The 14,955-nt window shown below is 38.8% G+C and overlaps 4 protein-coding genes across 6 annotated transcripts; all 4 read right to left on the bottom strand.

Moving 5' to 3' along the window:
* Positions 1-730: 730 nt before the first annotated feature.
* Positions 731-2,480, bottom strand: LOC128257543 (spaetzle-processing enzyme-like). Its single transcript, XM_052988597.1, has 4 exons — positions 2,364-2,480; positions 1,959-2,041; positions 1,255-1,877; positions 731-1,196 (listed from the first exon to the last, which is right to left on the bottom strand). Exons 3-4 carry the CDS (start codon positions 1,854-1,856, stop codon positions 812-814), a joined length of 987 nt encoding a protein of 328 aa, XP_052844557.1. The 5' UTR covers positions 1,857-1,877; positions 1,959-2,041; positions 2,364-2,480; the 3' UTR covers positions 731-811.
* Positions 2,481-4,169: 1,689 nt separating this feature from the next.
* Positions 4,170-6,724, bottom strand: LOC128255343 (spaetzle-processing enzyme-like). 2 transcript variants are annotated; one of them, XM_052984888.1, is made up of 4 exons: positions 6,676-6,724; positions 5,353-5,527; positions 4,479-5,256; positions 4,170-4,419 (listed from the first exon to the last, which is right to left on the bottom strand). In XM_052984888.1, the coding sequence occupies exons 2-4, from the start codon at positions 5,423-5,425 to the stop codon at positions 4,296-4,298; spliced, it is 975 nt and encodes a 324-aa protein (XP_052840848.1). In that variant the 5' UTR covers positions 5,426-5,527; positions 6,676-6,724; the 3' UTR covers positions 4,170-4,295. The 2 variants fall into 2 exon arrangements, with proteins under 2 accessions (XP_052840848.1, XP_052840857.1); XM_052984897.1 differs by having other exon boundaries at positions 4,479-5,244.
* A 189-nt stretch (positions 6,725-6,913) lies between these two features.
* LOC128262811 (spaetzle-processing enzyme-like) lies at positions 6,914-10,036 on the bottom strand. 2 transcript variants are annotated; one of them, XM_052997343.1, is made up of 3 exons: positions 9,915-10,036; positions 8,441-9,053; positions 6,914-7,659 (listed from the first exon to the last, which is right to left on the bottom strand). In XM_052997343.1, exons 1-3 carry the CDS (start codon positions 9,985-9,987, stop codon positions 7,236-7,238), a joined length of 1,110 nt encoding a protein of 369 aa, XP_052853303.1. In that variant the 5' UTR covers positions 9,988-10,036; the 3' UTR covers positions 6,914-7,235. The 2 variants fall into 2 exon arrangements, with proteins under 2 accessions (XP_052853303.1, XP_052853311.1); XM_052997351.1 differs by having other exon boundaries at positions 8,441-9,049; positions 9,915-10,034.
* A 109-nt stretch (positions 10,037-10,145) lies between these two features.
* LOC128262805 (eukaryotic translation initiation factor 3 subunit D-1) lies at positions 10,146-14,636 on the bottom strand. Its single transcript, XM_052997329.1, has 4 exons — positions 14,275-14,636; positions 12,615-13,250; positions 11,676-11,968; positions 10,146-10,885 (listed from the first exon to the last, which is right to left on the bottom strand). Exons 1-4 carry the CDS (start codon positions 14,471-14,473, stop codon positions 10,331-10,333), a joined length of 1,683 nt encoding a protein of 560 aa, XP_052853289.1. The 5' UTR covers positions 14,474-14,636; the 3' UTR covers positions 10,146-10,330.
* Positions 14,637-14,955: the final 319 nt, after the last annotated feature.

Here is a 14,955-nt window from a genome sequence, read left to right as displayed (position 1 = left end):
TTAATGCAATAGCTGCAAGGGTATATTAACTTCGGCTTGCCGAAGTTTGCTTTCTTCTTGTTTTTTTTGATTTACCGTTATCCCTTTTAGCTTCACGGTTCTGCAATCAAGCAATTCATGATATGTATACTTCTACCTGTTTTTACTATGATTTCGATTAAATTTACATACATTGTTTATAAAAAAAAATCAACGAAACCCAATTTTACATAGAATATAGACACATTATCGTGAGATCTACGACTTGGTGAAAAAATCGACATACATTTATTTTAAACATATATGTATATACGCTTAAAATTAGATATATGATCGATTTATAAATGTTGTTTTTTTTTCTTTTTCGTAATTTTAATCCATTAAATTAGCTTAAAGTAAAATGCCAGAGCTACACGCATAACTAATAAGGTTCTACTGTTACCATGTTGCACTGTGTTATATTGATTAGGTCAAACGTCAAAACGTGGAGAAATCGACAATTTTGAACCCTTTAAGTATCAGCATCATTTGAATACATTTTGTTCACCTTAAAAAGCTGTGGACTTGAAATGTTGGCCATATTTTATGCGCATGAGCCCAAGTTTTTCAAGGACCATATAAATAATAATATTCCTAATATGTTTCAAATAAACATGCATTTACTCCTAATCGTATGAGTGGATTTTTTTTTATTTTACCATTAATTATATTTGCTTACAAATTGAATTACAAATTTTGTATGTCCGTAGCATACCATTGAGCACAGAAAAGTTTTACAATAACATTATAAGTTTAACTTTATTTTTACATTTTTTACAGTCTATAAATTTGTTTAAGGCCCTAATTGCCTCTTTATCCAACCTACAAAAGGTCCAATTTTTGTGAAGACTTCTGGATAGCCGCAATGTATATGTCCATAAGAGGAGATGCCGGCTACATATGTGAATTCTTCGAAGCCACGTCCCTTGGTGGCCATTAGTACCCCGCCGGAGGTGACCCCACAGGGGTCTCTTTTATCCAGAGCACAAAACTGTGTCCAAAAATTAAAGTCTCGATACATTATTGGACAGGTACTCGAACTCTTGACCATATTTTTCATCAATACAGTAGGGGTAACGTTGGTTTTCATTTTCCCCCAGCCGGCTAGTTCTAGTCTTGAATTACTAAAGTAGTGAATACCGCCCAGAACACATATAGGTCTGATTTCCTTCGTGTAGCTGAAAAAGTAAAATCTTTGTTTAATTAATTCAAGCAATGGAATTAGGCATTACTCACCGTACTGGCATTTCAAGTCGCAGCAAGGCGATGTCGTTTTGGAATTTACTGGTGCTTCCGAATGCTGGATGCACAATAATATTTTCCACGTCGATTTCCAGATGCGGAGGAGCGCACGTCTTCCTTCCATTAATTTGTATAGTGCAGTCGGGATTGGTGGTGATGTCATGCTCGCCCAACCGCACACTCTTGAGCACTAAGTCCGAATAAATCGTCCACCCACTGACCACACAATGTGCTGCTGTCAGAACGTATCGGTTGTTGATCAGTGAGCCCTCACAAACAGAGTTAGGGGACGGCTTCCAGGTCAGGATATTCCGATATATGAGCAGAGCCATCCAGGGAAACTGGTTAGAGAATGCCTCCTTGCTGTCAGTAAATCGGAAATCAGGCGGGCCCTGTCCGCAAGTCATGTTATTTGGCAGGAGGTAAGCTGGCTTCGGGCAGCAGATGTAACTCTGCCGGGAATATATGTTAAGTGGATCAGGGTCAGGACTGCATATTCTTTGCCTCAGCATTTGATGCACGGAACTCGTGAGTCCCCTTTCCTCGATTATATTCCATAGATGGGGACAATGGTCAAGACTAGGTGCATTCCTCATCCAATGAACATAACGAATATCCTGCAACACATTAAAATGGGTGTCATGTAAAAACTGAATACGAATCCCGAAAGATCCAACACTTCTGTTTATGCCAATTACCAGATTTTGCTAAATGCGTCACAAGAAAAACCTGGAGCAACAGCCGTACAGAAACGTTTATTCCGGGGAACATGTTGTCGAGGCTGCGTTTAATTTAAAACTGTACATTATTATAATCGCCTTTTGTCATTTTCTGAGTAATAAAAAATGTGGGATTTCTACTGCGGGCAGCAATAAATTTTACGCTATTATCTAATATATATATTTTTAAAATTTGTTCTGTTATGACCTATGCTTCAAAAGGTTTTAAAACAAGATTTATGGTGTTATTCGAAAAAAAATTGGTGGGGCTTTTGTCCGCTTTACAACTTTACAACTTTAAAAAATGGGTTTTGAGATACACCCAATAGTCTCCACTTATTTGTGAATTATTAAAATCATAATTATTTTTGAAAAAAAAATTACCACAGCTTATGATTCATAATTCAATTTCCATACAAAATAGTTATGACTTTAATATTGGCCTATCACCTAATCTCATAAAAAAATGTTCTTTTTAATCGGAGCTTAAAGCTTTTTTTCAATAACCACGGTAATGTACAGGGTTGCCCATATTCGACGGACCCATCTGACGACGCCATAACTTTTGACAGAGATGCCAGATCGCTTAATGACATACCGCGTTTGAAGCGTCAGTCCAAGCAGATTTTTACCATGGAACAATACACGCCACGCGAGCGCTCTGAAATAGTTGAAATTTACATTCAACAGAACAAATCAATTGTGAAAACTCAACGTGCTTTTAAAAAATTAAAAAATGTGAAAAGTGCGCCTTCTAAGAACACCATTAAGCGTTTATACGAAAAATTTACGACTGGTGAGGCTCTTTCTAATCCGAAGAGGCCAAATAAAAGTCGACCAAGGCGATCGGACGAGAATATCGCTGCCGTACGAGCCAGTTTTGAGAGGTCCCCAAGAACATCCCAAATGGCCATGCTGTTACCATCAACCAGGAGCGTTATCGCGACATGATGACCAATTTTGTGATGCCAATTATTCGTCGAAAGCGTATGAGGCAGTTCTGGTTTCAACAAGACGGCGCTCCACCGCACACAAGTCGCATAACAATCGATTTTCTGAAGAAATTGTTTCCGGGCCGTTTGATGTCGAAAAGTGGTAATTTGGACTGGCCACCGCGTTCGCCCGATTTGACGCCGCCTGACTTCTTCTTGCGGGGATATTTGAAGTCAAAGGTTTACGTTAACAAGCCAAGCACCCTAGAAGAGCTCAAGGACAACATTCGTGAAGAAATAGCCGCTATTCCGGCCGAAATGTTGGCGAAAACGATGGAAAATGCTGCAAAAAGGGCAAAATTTATGTAAACAAATCTACTTGGAACAAATTAAATGATTAAGATTGCCAACCGCCAAATTTTTTTTTTCTTTGATTTTTAAAAAAAAAAACATGGGTCCGTCGAATATGGGCAACCCTGTACATAAGTATTCTACTTTTGCATAAGTAACCAGTATTCAAATAAAAAATAGTTGATTATCGCTACGACCCAATTTAAAACGATGAAAGCCAAAAAAGTGTACACAAAAAATAGTAATTTGTTAAGACAAAAAAAATTTTTTTGAATATATGACATAACTTTGTAAAAGTTATACGGAAACCTTTTGGATTTAGTCCGGATTAAGTGTTTCTAAATTACCAATTTATTTATATAAATATATTTACCTAACTTGACTGAAAATGGTTGAAGTCATTGATGTGCCTGTTTAGGACGCTCTGTGAATTTTGCATTTAAAGAACTTTCTAGCTATCTAGAATGGGTACTTTAATTTTGATCGATATTTTCCCTTAACGTAAATATGGTTGTTTGTAATTCTGTTAAGTAAGCCCAATTACTCATCATTATTTATTTAAATAAAATAATAAAATATATTCACATGTGTTGATAATAATAAAACTATTGTTTGTTCTAGGTTTGTTAATTTTACTTTAAGCACTTTTAAAATAATATTAATGTCAAATTAAACACAAGATAAACAAGATTATACATATATGTGAGTTTTTGCTTTGAATAAGATATCCCACATATGTATGTATGTTAAGGTTTCAAATTCGCCTTTATCCATGCGAAAAATTTTCCAGTTTTTGTGTAAATAGATGGAACATTGACCATTCCGCATTTTTTCCATCCATACGAAACGATGCCAACCACGTATATGTTTTCTTGGTAGCCCCGTCCATTAGAGGCCATTAGAGGACCACCAGAATCGCCCTGGCATGTGTCCCTTCCATTCTGGCCCCCTGCACAAATTTGCGATCTGTAATTAAACTTGGTTTCTTTGGTCATGCATTTTTCTATATTGCTGGTCCTAATGGTGTTGTACATCAACACTTCACTTGTTGATCCTTTTCGTTATTCGTATGGCCCCAGCCGGCAATTGTCAGATTCAAGTTTTTCAAGTTGAAAAAGTTTGGTGGAACACAAATGGGTTGTATTTGAAGAGTATAGCTAAATGAGTACGAATATTCAATAATAACATATTTTATTTGGTCAAGATCATTACTCACCGTACTGGCACTTCCAGTCGCAGCAAGGCAATGTCGTTTCCGTTTCTCCACCCCCTGTATGTGGGGTGCACAAAGATGTTCTCCACGTCGACCTCCAGATGCAGAGGAGCGCATATTATTTTTCCATTCGGTTGTATGATGCAGTCCGGATTGGTGGAGGTGTTATGCTCGCCAAGCCGCACACTCCTCAGCAAAAAGTTAAATGGCAAATCGTTTTTGTCTACACAATGAGCCGCGGTCAGGACGTAGCGGTTGTTGATCAGGGAGCCCCCACATAAGTGGACAAGGTTTGTGGAATTCTGGTACATCAACAATGTCATCCAGGGGAACTCATTAGGCTCCGTATCTATGCCATTCAAGATTCTCAAATTTGCTTTTCTTTGTCCGCAAAACTCCCTATTTGGCAGCTTGTCACCAGGCTGTGGGCAGCAGACGAAACCAAAATTCCGATTGTTGGGCCAATATATTTCATTCTGCTTAAGGGATTCGTGAATGTTGTGAATACTGTGGCACTCATCTTGTGTGACGCACTTCTCGTCCCATTTACAATCTGAACATTCAGCTGGATATATTGGGTGGTGATTACGTGTTTTCGGGCAGCAGACTTCTATGTTCTTATCTAAGGAAGTATGTCCTCTATCGATGCCACAGCTCTTTCTATTTAGCGTTTTGATCACATTGTGCAAATTTCCATTGGTTCTATAAAAGTTATATAAATCGGAACACATACCAAGACTTACACATTTCTCATTCGATTTACATGGTGCTGGATAGAGATCTAATTAAGTAACAGATAAAATGTAAGCCAAGTAATAGATAAAGCCAAGGGAGAACGTATTTTGATCGATCTTGGAATATCAATGGGACTAGTTACCATGTCTACACGAATGTGCCAGAAGAAAGGACTGGAGCAGGATCGAAATATACACTTTGAGTCCAAAGAACATGTTGAACCACAAAGGTTTAATATAGCCCGTAAATTGACGTAAATCTTTTATTTGCTCTTTTTAGCCGTTGTATGTATGAGTAGTTGGTCAAAAAGGCCAGAACTGGAAAAAAAAGATTTTTTTTAAAAAGCTTGTCGGGATCTATTATTGATCCGATAAATGGATAGTTTTATTCAAATAATTCTTCTTTTAATTAAAGTATATCACTGATATGTACTGTTGAATTTAAACAACAAATTTGTTCTAACTGACATGACGTCTCGTAAAATTAATTTTGACGAAAACCTTGAAACCATTGCGCAACGCGGAAAGCATAAAATAATATTAATTTATTGCAAACCAAAATCTAGCAATTTAAAGGAGACAGTAAAGATTTTTTTTGAACCACCCTCCACATATTCTGATTTAATTTTTCAATCCAAACACAATTTTTTTGTAATGTCAATCCCTTCTGACTATATGAATCAGGCGACAAAAGAGTTCGCGAAATACATCTGGGAGCAGCTTTAAGAAAACAAAGCCTTGGGCGGGGTATTGAAGACCCAAAATATGATTATTCAAATTCAAAACTGGGCTGTTGACATTACTCAGATCGACGAAAACCGTTTCCGCCTATGAGAAAGCAGCGATAGGCAAATAACTTTTGGTATTCTTGGATTGAACTTGCAAGCGAAATGAAGGAAAAAAATGACAAGAACACGTTAAGACTGCGTATCTGCCACCTTTCCAATATTGAAGATCTTCAATATATATATATATCTTCGATTTTGATTTCTCGGGAGTATAGTACTCCTCGAAGTCTCTCAAGTATTCGGTTGGAGGTGACTTTATACCTGTATACACTCATAGGGTACATCACTCAAAGGAGTCATCACATTAACGCAACAACATTTGACGACTATTTTGTTAACAAATCAACACCCTGGGACCACACAGTAGCTGTTCCCACAAACAAAAACGATCCCGATTATGTGGTCATAGTTGAGAAGTGGCTTGCAATATTTTTCAAAGGATTTTACTTTAAATTAACTATGGTGTTCTTCACTGAATTCGAACTCGAATCAAAATAGACTTAGAGGTCCTGGTTTTAAATTACACTTTTTAAACAATTTGCGGACAATGACTGGTGCACCACGGAGTGTTTCTTATCGAAAACATCTGTAAGGGATTTTCACTCCGAAGTTAAGAGATTAAATATCCAATGTGTAAAAAAAAAGTAATGAAAAGTGAAGCAAATTGTATATAAAAACCTTAGGTCCGTTAAAATGATGTTCCTCCATCAAAGTTTTAATCACTACTGCTCAACGATATAATATTTTATGTTTGTTGGCAGTTCAGTCGCTTAGGGTATACGCATATATATTTCGGATGCCTTTACAATTCGAATGAGTAATGAAGTGAAATAAAAAAAATTTTTTTTTAATTTGATATGTTTTTTATTTAACTAAAGAAGAAAACATTTGTGATTTGTGATGGAAAAGGAGTGTCTTTTATTTAACAAAAAATATAAATTAACCATCTCAATGAAAATGTATTTTTATATAACTAAAAAATAACACAACAGACAGCAATTTTAGAATCTCCAGTTTTGAGTAATTAATAATATAGGTACTTAGATTTTAATACTTTACTTTTAGCGCAACGCTTATTATATTTAAACTTTTCGTTTTTGTATGGGTATATACATACATATGTGGAATTTGTTTTGTTATTAACAGGGTATATAACGTTTTCTCATCTTTACTATTAGCTTTAAGTGATGTAATAAATTTTTGGCACAATAATAAAGTTTTAAATTTAAAATCACCACTCAAGTCCTTAGATTGCGCTGTATCCATCCGATAAATTTCTCAGTTCTTGTGTATACAGCTGGATACATTCCACAAGTAAGACCTCCATAGGAAGTAATGCCGGCTAAATATACGAATTCATTGACACTCCTTCCGATTGTGGCCATCAGAGGACCGCCGGAGTCGCCTTTACAAGTGTCCGTTCCGTCCTGGCCACCTGCACAAATCTGAGACTCTGGTCGGAATGAAAACGTTCTGTAGTTTTTTTGGCATACAATTGGATTACTTCCATTTATGTTGCCCTGCATCAATGCATGTGAGCCTTGCTTGTGCGAAGTGCCCCAGCCGGCAATTTTAAATTGTTGTTTCCAATGATTAACAAAGTAGTGATTTAAGTAGTCAGGGCCGGGCAGAACACAGATTGGTTGGATTGCTTCTGTATAGCTGAAGGAATACGTTTGGGTAAGTAAATTAATACATATATTAATTAATATTAATATTAACATTAAATAGCAGAAAGTATTATAATTTCAGTCAATAGTTTACTATGTTTACATTTGCGACCTATAAAGAATTTCAGCATCACCAGGCGAATCAATCTATCTATATATATATATATATATTATGGTTTTTCCCAAAAGTTTAGTTATTGGCTCACATTTCGTATCGTACCTGCACATAATATGATATTTCATTTAAACGGTCATTGGTTTTGAATATTTCTGGGTACGATACGGTAAATTACAATTAATTTCTAGTTGTGCACCATTGTACCAAAGCTTACAATAGACAAAAATCGCCATAAGTCAATCCAAATAAATTATTGAAATATATTTAAGTTTTCTCATTACTTTTCAAATTGGAAGTAGCACTACTATTATTTTGACCGGGCGAAATTAGTCCTCATTTCAGAAAATGGTTGATTGCAATGAAATAAACAGCAAAATTATACAGATTTCTTTTGTTTTTAACTATATAACTATATCTAATCTAATAAAATACTCAATCATGGCAATCATTTGGACAAGAAAAACAACAATAACAAACATTTAAAGATGAGGGGCGACAGCACAACTTTTTTTTAGTTGATTTTCTGTTTTTTGTAGTTCCTCGAAACCCCTTTATATTAAAATTCCCTCCAAAATATTTTATGGATAATTCATAATTTGTAAAAACTATGTCGGAACGTAAAAGCATGACATGAATTGAGTTAGAAGCCACTTACCGTACTGGGAATGCGAGTCGCAGCAAGGCGATGTCATTAATGTTTTTTCCGTCATTAACGTAATCCTCATGCACGATTTGCTCCTCCACGTCGACTTCCAGATGCCGGCTGGCGCATATCCTTTTTCCATTCCCTAGTGTTACGCAGTCGGGATTGGTGGCGGTGTTATGCTCGCCCAGGCGAACACTGTTGACCATCGAGTCTTTTTCCAATACTTCTCTGCCTTTCAAGCAGTGGGCTGCGGTCAGAACGTAGCGGCTGTTGATCAGAGATCCTGCGCAGATGGTAGTGGGGTCCGGCTTCCAAGTTCTTTGATTCCGGTATAAAATTAGGGCGATCCACGGAAAGCCGTTGAGGTCCGCCTCTTTGCCACTCATTATTCTCAAAGTGCCCTTGGCTTGCCCGCAGGTCCTGCTATCTGGCAAAATGTTACCTCTCAGGTCGTCACCCAACGGGCACCAGACGTAAAATCTGTCTGATAACTCCATATTTATATTACTAGGGTTATAATGGCACATTCTTGCCGCAATATACTTGGCCTGGGCCGTCATGTCATTGAAAATATTATTTAATTTGGGGCAACGGGACAGTTCGACGCAAGTCCAAGGCCTAGCTAGGGATTAAAATGAATTTCATGTAAATCAAGAAGAGAAGCCAAAGTTAATATACCCTTTCAGCTATTACAAAATATAAATTACTCTCCAAACAACTATATTCCGATTTTAAAAGTGAAAAAAAAATTTAATTCTGAAAGAGTAAACTTTTATCTTTAAGTATATTTAAATCACTTGAAAACAAGAAAGGAAACAAACTTCGGCTAGCCGAAGTTCATATACCCTTGCAGCTATTTCAAAAACTAAATACTCTTGAAAACGTTAAAATTATGATTTACTTGCGTGTATGTTTAAAAACATTGAAGCTATGATGATTTGCAGCTTAATTATTCGATAGTTCCTATGGCAGCTGTAAGATTGTTCCTATGGAAGCTATATGCTATAGTCGTCCGATCCGGCTCGTTCCGACTTGTATACTACCTGCAATAGAAAGACAACTTTTGGGAAAGTTTCATGCAGATAGCTTTAAAACTAAGACTAGTTTGCGTAGAAACGGACGGACAGACGGACATGGCTAGATCGACTCTCCTAGTGATGCTGATCAAGAATATATATACCTTATAGGGTCGGAGGTGTCTCCTTCACTGCGTTGCAAACTTCTGACTGAAATTATAATACCCTGCAAGGGTATCAATATGTAAGCTATATTTTTTTTAATTATTTAATCATCAAGATAGCTTTAAAACTAAGAGACTAGTTTGCGGAGGAACAGACAGACTGACATGGCTAGATTGACTGTCCCATTGATGGGTCTAAAAATATATCCACTTTATTTATTTATATGTACAATCACACACAAGGGTGTATCAAATACTGTAGCCCTAAGACTTGAAATTCCAAATAACCTTATTGCTCATTACCTGACTCAGCCAAATGTGTCAGGAGACAACCCTGGAGCACAAACGGAATATAAATGTACTGTCCGAAGAACATGTTGAAGCACTAGTATTTCAAATAAGACTAAGCTTTCTCTAAAGTCTGCCAGCATGATATAAACACAATTCGGGGGGCCTTGACTCATGTAACAGAAGTCAATCTTATCACCCTTCCTATGGAATTTGTGACCCGATAACTACGTAGTAAAGTACAAGTTATTTTTTCGCCCTCTGTGCTTTACTAGGAAACGGATAAATTTAACTCGAATACAAATGCGTAAGTTAAGCCCTAGAACTGGGCGGTTTCTTTGAGAGGACATCAGTTGTGGTTATGATTAGCGGGTTGTGGCTCAAGTCCAAAAGGGACGCTGGAAGGGATGCTGGAGAGGGGGGCGTGGCGTCTAAATCTTGTTGTGCGCGTAGTTGTAGACCTGCTGGAACCCTTCGTCGTCGCCCTCGCCATCGTCCGAGTCATCGGAGTCGAATGTGTTGTCTGGGATGTCGTACAGACGGATGATCGGCTTGTTGGGGTCCTTCATGATCAGATATTTGCCGTCCTTCTGCTTCATCACCAGATCGATGATGCACCGCAGGACGCCCCAGGCGTTGTCCATGCTCAGGTTGATCTGGGTGGCGAACTCGTGCGGCTTGAACTGCTGTGTGCCGAGTATGACATGGCGCGAGTGGTCCCTCGGGTTGATCCGGGAAACGTAGCCCAGCTTCAGCTGATCGGAACCAGCCAGCACCGCCTGTACGGTCCACTTGGCCAGCTTGCAGGCGTTGTTCCTCAGCTCATTGGCCAGCACGGCTCCGCGCTGCGTGTCCAGCTTTTGCCGCCACTCCACTCCGTTGGCCAGCTTTGAGTCCCACTCGTTGAGCGCCTTGATGGACATGAACTGCGGCTCACCGCTTGGCGTCTGCAGGACACCATCGTGCTCGCAACGCGCCACCAGAACCTAAAAGACAAACGCAGTGTTGTTGGTTAGTTACTTTAGTTTCATGAGTTTTTAAAAAGTAATAAACTACTATTAGTCAACCATAAAGACTAACTAACACTGTGCTTTCAAAATAAAGTAAAGATACTTCGATTAAGGAAAGTTCGAGAAAATTCGAAATCGTCTTCACATATTGGAGCCCTACAGAAGTTGAGTTTAAAATAAGATCTGATTGTGTATGACTCTGGAATCATAGGTCATGGTCAGCAACGAATAGCAGCTCTGTCATGAGCTAAGATTCCATTGACTCATTTAAAACAGCTGACAACAATGAGTACGAAAGCTATGTTCAATACCCTTGCAGTCCAAAATAATAAATTATCTCCTTCCTTGCGTTACAAACCTATGTGCTATTTTAAAATAACAAAATAAAAAATTTTATACAAGTGAAAGAATAGAAACAGCAGCAATTTGTGATTGACGCTCAAAATAATCCCTTATTCATGCTTATAACATTATTTTGAATGAGTTTGTATTGCATCATTCATTTTCGGCGTTCGTGATAATTATAATCAGCTTAAAAAATATAAAAAATGGCCTTGTAAAAACAGCAAGTTATACGATATCTTTTTTGTTTGACTGTTTAGAATACATTTTTAAAATGGCCTTTTAAAAGCAGCAAGTTCTACGATATCTATTTGCTTTGACTGTTCAGAGGATTTATTTATCAAACAAAAATTAAGAATTAGGCTGCTTACTCAGCATAGTATAATAACTTGACAACTACTTATTTGACAGAACGACTACTCACAATATCGCTTCCCAGCTCCCACTTCTTGTAGCGGTAGCCCACGCTGGCCACTTGGATATCCTCGTCTTCGCTTATGAACGGGTTGGGCTCCTCGAACTTGTACTTGGCCTCCTGGTCGCCAGTCTTCAACACCTGCTGGCTGAAGTTGTGGTTGATGAAGGTGGCCTCGATGGCCAAGTTGCGGGGCGAGTTGCACGAGCTGTCGTCGTCGGTTGGGGGTTCCACGCTGCTCTCGTTCACGGTCAGCAGGTCGAACTCGGTGTGGTCCCGCTTGTCCATGAAGATCTTGTCGCCTGCGAAAAGGAGATGATATTATTGGAGTTCGGTTTCTTCTTGGGATAGGTTTTCTATATTTGTTGATGGCGATGCTCAATAATTAATGTTTATTTAAAGCTACGATTCTTCCACATTCAGTGTGTTTCGATTCTAATCTAAATTATAAACATTTTAATGACAACTTTTATAGTCTTATAAAAATTTAATTATCTTATACTAAAATGGTTACTAAAACTCTGTTTTGTTTTCTCAATTTACAGTTCCCAGTAATTGTTTAATATTAAATATGATATTCCCCATGCAATTTAATTACACATTGCTCTAGAGTTATTAACAACTACCAACGCGTTAATTTAATAAATATAGTTTACAGTCCATAAAAATATTTGATTAGTTAGCTATAACTAAAACTTTGCTCTGCCACATCTACATACGTACTGATAATGTTAAGTATGTTGAAGATGACAACACATTTATCCTAATCGTTCTACCCCTTTTATGCTTTTCATTAAACCTATCGATTTTCTCGAATATACTTTCCCCGATGTAGCCGTAACTAAGCCCCAAAGTCTGTGTGATGAATGTTTACTTAAGTATTTCGCTTTTTTAGCTGTCATCTTCAGTCATTTGTTCTCTTCCTCTTCAAGTGGATATGAAACATACCGACTTTCTCGATGACAATGTCCCAGGAGTAGTTGGATCGCGTGGAGCACATGATGGTGGCCAGGATGGCGTCCGTGGCGAAGACGTTGCCGACGGTCTTCGAGAGTCGCCGGATGACGGGATCGTCTGTGGTGGTCACCGTGTGCACGATGCGGTCGATCTTTTGCAGCGGCTTCTCGTTCTTCACGTTGATGCGGTCGTAGGTTTTGTCGTAGTACTCCAGCGTGCCGCAGGTGGCGATATCGACGCCCTCCTTGATGTTGGGCAGCGACAGCTTGATCAGCCTGGGGAAGTCCATCTCCTCGATGGAGGCCCAGTCGGCGCGCACGGCCACCGAGGATTCGCGCATCTTGGGTGGCGGACCGCGGTGTCCGAACTTCTTGCCCATGCCGCGACCATGACGCGGATCCCGGGCCTTCACGTTCTTGCCACTCAGCGTGGTCATGCCGTGGGTGTTCAGACCACCGCGGGCATTCCTTCCGCGTCCGGAGCGCGAGTTCCTCATGTTCCTGAAACGACCGCGCTGGTGCGGCGGCTTCTGGACACGGGCCGTGTCCACCAGGTGGAAGGTGGTCTCGTCCTCCTCATGGTAGTACGAGTACTGGTTGCCCGTGCCAAAGCTGGAGGCGTACTTATCTGAGGGGAAGGTAATGCAAAAACACCAAGTGATTACAATGTGCAACATTTTTTGAACTTTAAAGTGCAACCGTATTGCCTTCGGATTCTGAAAGTACTCATCGTTCGTTTTGATTTAAAGGCGATATATTTAGCTTTAATGTGGGTATGGACAAAAAGTGCACCCAGTGTTAAAATGTGTCGGCAAAATACCTTCTTATTATATGCTGATACTGATTCTGATTCTCTGTTTTGAAAAAAAAAATGCTTGCACCTTTTACTTAAGGTACAACATTGTCAGGGCCGTTAAGGAAAAAGGTATTCGTGAGAACAAATACCTAGGTTAAGCGAAAGGTACACAATATGTTAAATATTTCGGTAAGGTAGAAGGTACAAAAAATACAAATCACCTGTTAATTATATTAATTTTTTACTGGATAAAGTTTTTATAGGCACAGGACAAATTATCAGATTATGGAAATATTTGGGAATTAGCGTAAATAATAAAAAAATAATTTAGGAATATTAAGCACATTCAAAATCAAAATGAATAGGAAAAATTTTAATAACAAGCTCAGCAGAGGTAAATAAATAAAAATAAATACTAAGTAAGTTGAAGGTATAAACACACTTGTTTACCTTGGTAATGTAAAAAGTATATCTGCTTAAGCGAGTTTATATCTTACTTGATATGCATTCTTATTTACTTTATAAGAAAAAACCGAACTTGGTAGTAAAAATACTTATATCATTAAGTCGTTGTACTTTTTACCTAGGCCCGTACCTAGTTATAGGAATCTAGGTACTCCCCAACAGAGCTTAAGACATACTCCAAATCTTTATGTGGCTATACTTTCCAACGGCCTGCTTAGCCTATGGACACCCAAAAAGATGTTTTACTAGTTTTGATGAGTACATTCAGTTTATCAAATGCAAAACGCAGTAACATTTTCCTTGTTTCACTGTGTTACCTGCCACGACACAGCTACATAACCTCACTTTCGGCGGAAAGTGGGGGGCTGGCCGGGATTGGGTGACTACTCACTCTGGTACTTCTTGTCGTTGTTCGAGGTGCTCGTCCAGTCGCAGATCTTGCCCAGACGATCGTTCTTGCTGAAGGGCTGGTAGGGGACATCCTTGAAGGTGTCCGGCAGTTCGCAGGGACCCCATCCCTTCTCGTTAAACTGCACGGTCGGCTTCTCGAAAGTCGGGAACTGCGCCGCGGTGTTTATGGTCTCGCTCATCTCGCGCGTTTTCCTGTTGCACTATCTGCAGTCTGATATCCGGTCTGAATTCAGCGATTAACCAGCAATTAACAAATAATTGTGGAAAATGGTTTTGTCGCGTGTTGCGAATTCTAGGGCTGCCAAAAAGAGACAACTAGTCTGGCAAGTCTGTCGAATTTGTTCGCCAGCCCTGAACTAGGTGGCACCCTTTTGTTATGCTGTTGTTTTGAGGTGGACAAACATCGATGCCAACACCGGCGTCATCGATGTTTTCAATTCACCATCAGTGTCATCAAAGGCCGTATTCAGCAGAACAACATGATCACTGATCATTTATGGATCAATAATCAGTGTTCAAGTTTGTTCTGCTGAACGCCTATGACATTCACAGCACGTACATATAAATTTGGAAAAGCCCAAATTTCAACTGCAATGGGGATATAAACTATGCTCGCAAACGCCAAATGAAAAGATTTAAATGGACAAGTTTCAATTTTTAA

The sequence above is a fragment of the Drosophila gunungcola genome, chromosome 3R, assembly GCF_025200985.1.
Source record: "Drosophila gunungcola strain Sukarami chromosome 3R, Dgunungcola_SK_2, whole genome shotgun sequence".
NCBI lineage: Eukaryota > Metazoa > Arthropoda > Insecta > Diptera > Drosophilidae > Drosophila > Drosophila gunungcola.
The sequence above is the reverse complement of the archived record's forward strand: the minus strand, read 5'-3'. Positions and strand labels throughout refer to the sequence as shown.

Bases quoted from the DNA above. Each gene is read 5' to 3' on its own strand.
- LOC128255343 (XM_052984888.1), bottom strand. From the start codon at position 5,425: ATGTTCTTTGGACTCAAAGTGTATATTTCGATCCTGCTCCAGTCCTTT. The intron at 5,257-5,352 runs GTAACTAGTCCC...TTACTTAATTAG, and splicing joins GGCACATTCGTGTAGACATG to ATCTCTATCCAGCACCATGT. The intron at 4,420-4,478 runs GTGAGTAATGAT...GTACTCATTTAG, and splicing joins CGACTGGAAGTGCCAGTACG to CTATACTCTTCAAATACAAC.
- LOC128257543 (XM_052988597.1), bottom strand. From the start codon at position 1,856: ATGAGGAATGCACCTAGTCTTGACCATTGTCCCCATCTATGGAATATA. The intron at 1,197-1,254 runs GTGAGTAATGCC...TTACTTTTTCAG, and splicing joins CGACTTGAAATGCCAGTACG to CTACACGAAGGAAATCAGAC.
- LOC128262805 (XM_052997329.1), bottom strand. From the start codon at position 14,473: ATGAGCGAGACCATAAACACCGCGGCGCAGTTCCCGACTTTCGAGAAG. The intron at 11,969-12,614 runs GTATGTTTCATA...TCCTTTTCGCAG, and splicing joins CATTGTCATCGAGAAAGTCG to GCGACAAGATCTTCATGGAC. The intron at 10,886-11,675 runs GTGAGTAGTCGT...TTTGTCTTTTAG, and splicing joins GGGAGCTGGGAAGCGATATT to GTTCTGGTGGCGCGTTGCGA.
- LOC128262811 (XM_052997343.1), bottom strand. From the start codon at position 9,987: ATGTTCTTCGGACAGTACATTTATATTCCGTTTGTGCTCCAGGGTTGT. The intron at 9,054-9,914 runs GTAATGAGCAAT...TTTAATCCCTAG, and splicing joins GACACATTTGGCTGAGTCAG to CTAGGCCTTGGACTTGCGTC. The intron at 7,660-8,440 runs GTAAGTGGCTTC...GTATTCCTTCAG, and splicing joins CGACTCGCATTCCCAGTACG to CTATACAGAAGCAATCCAAC.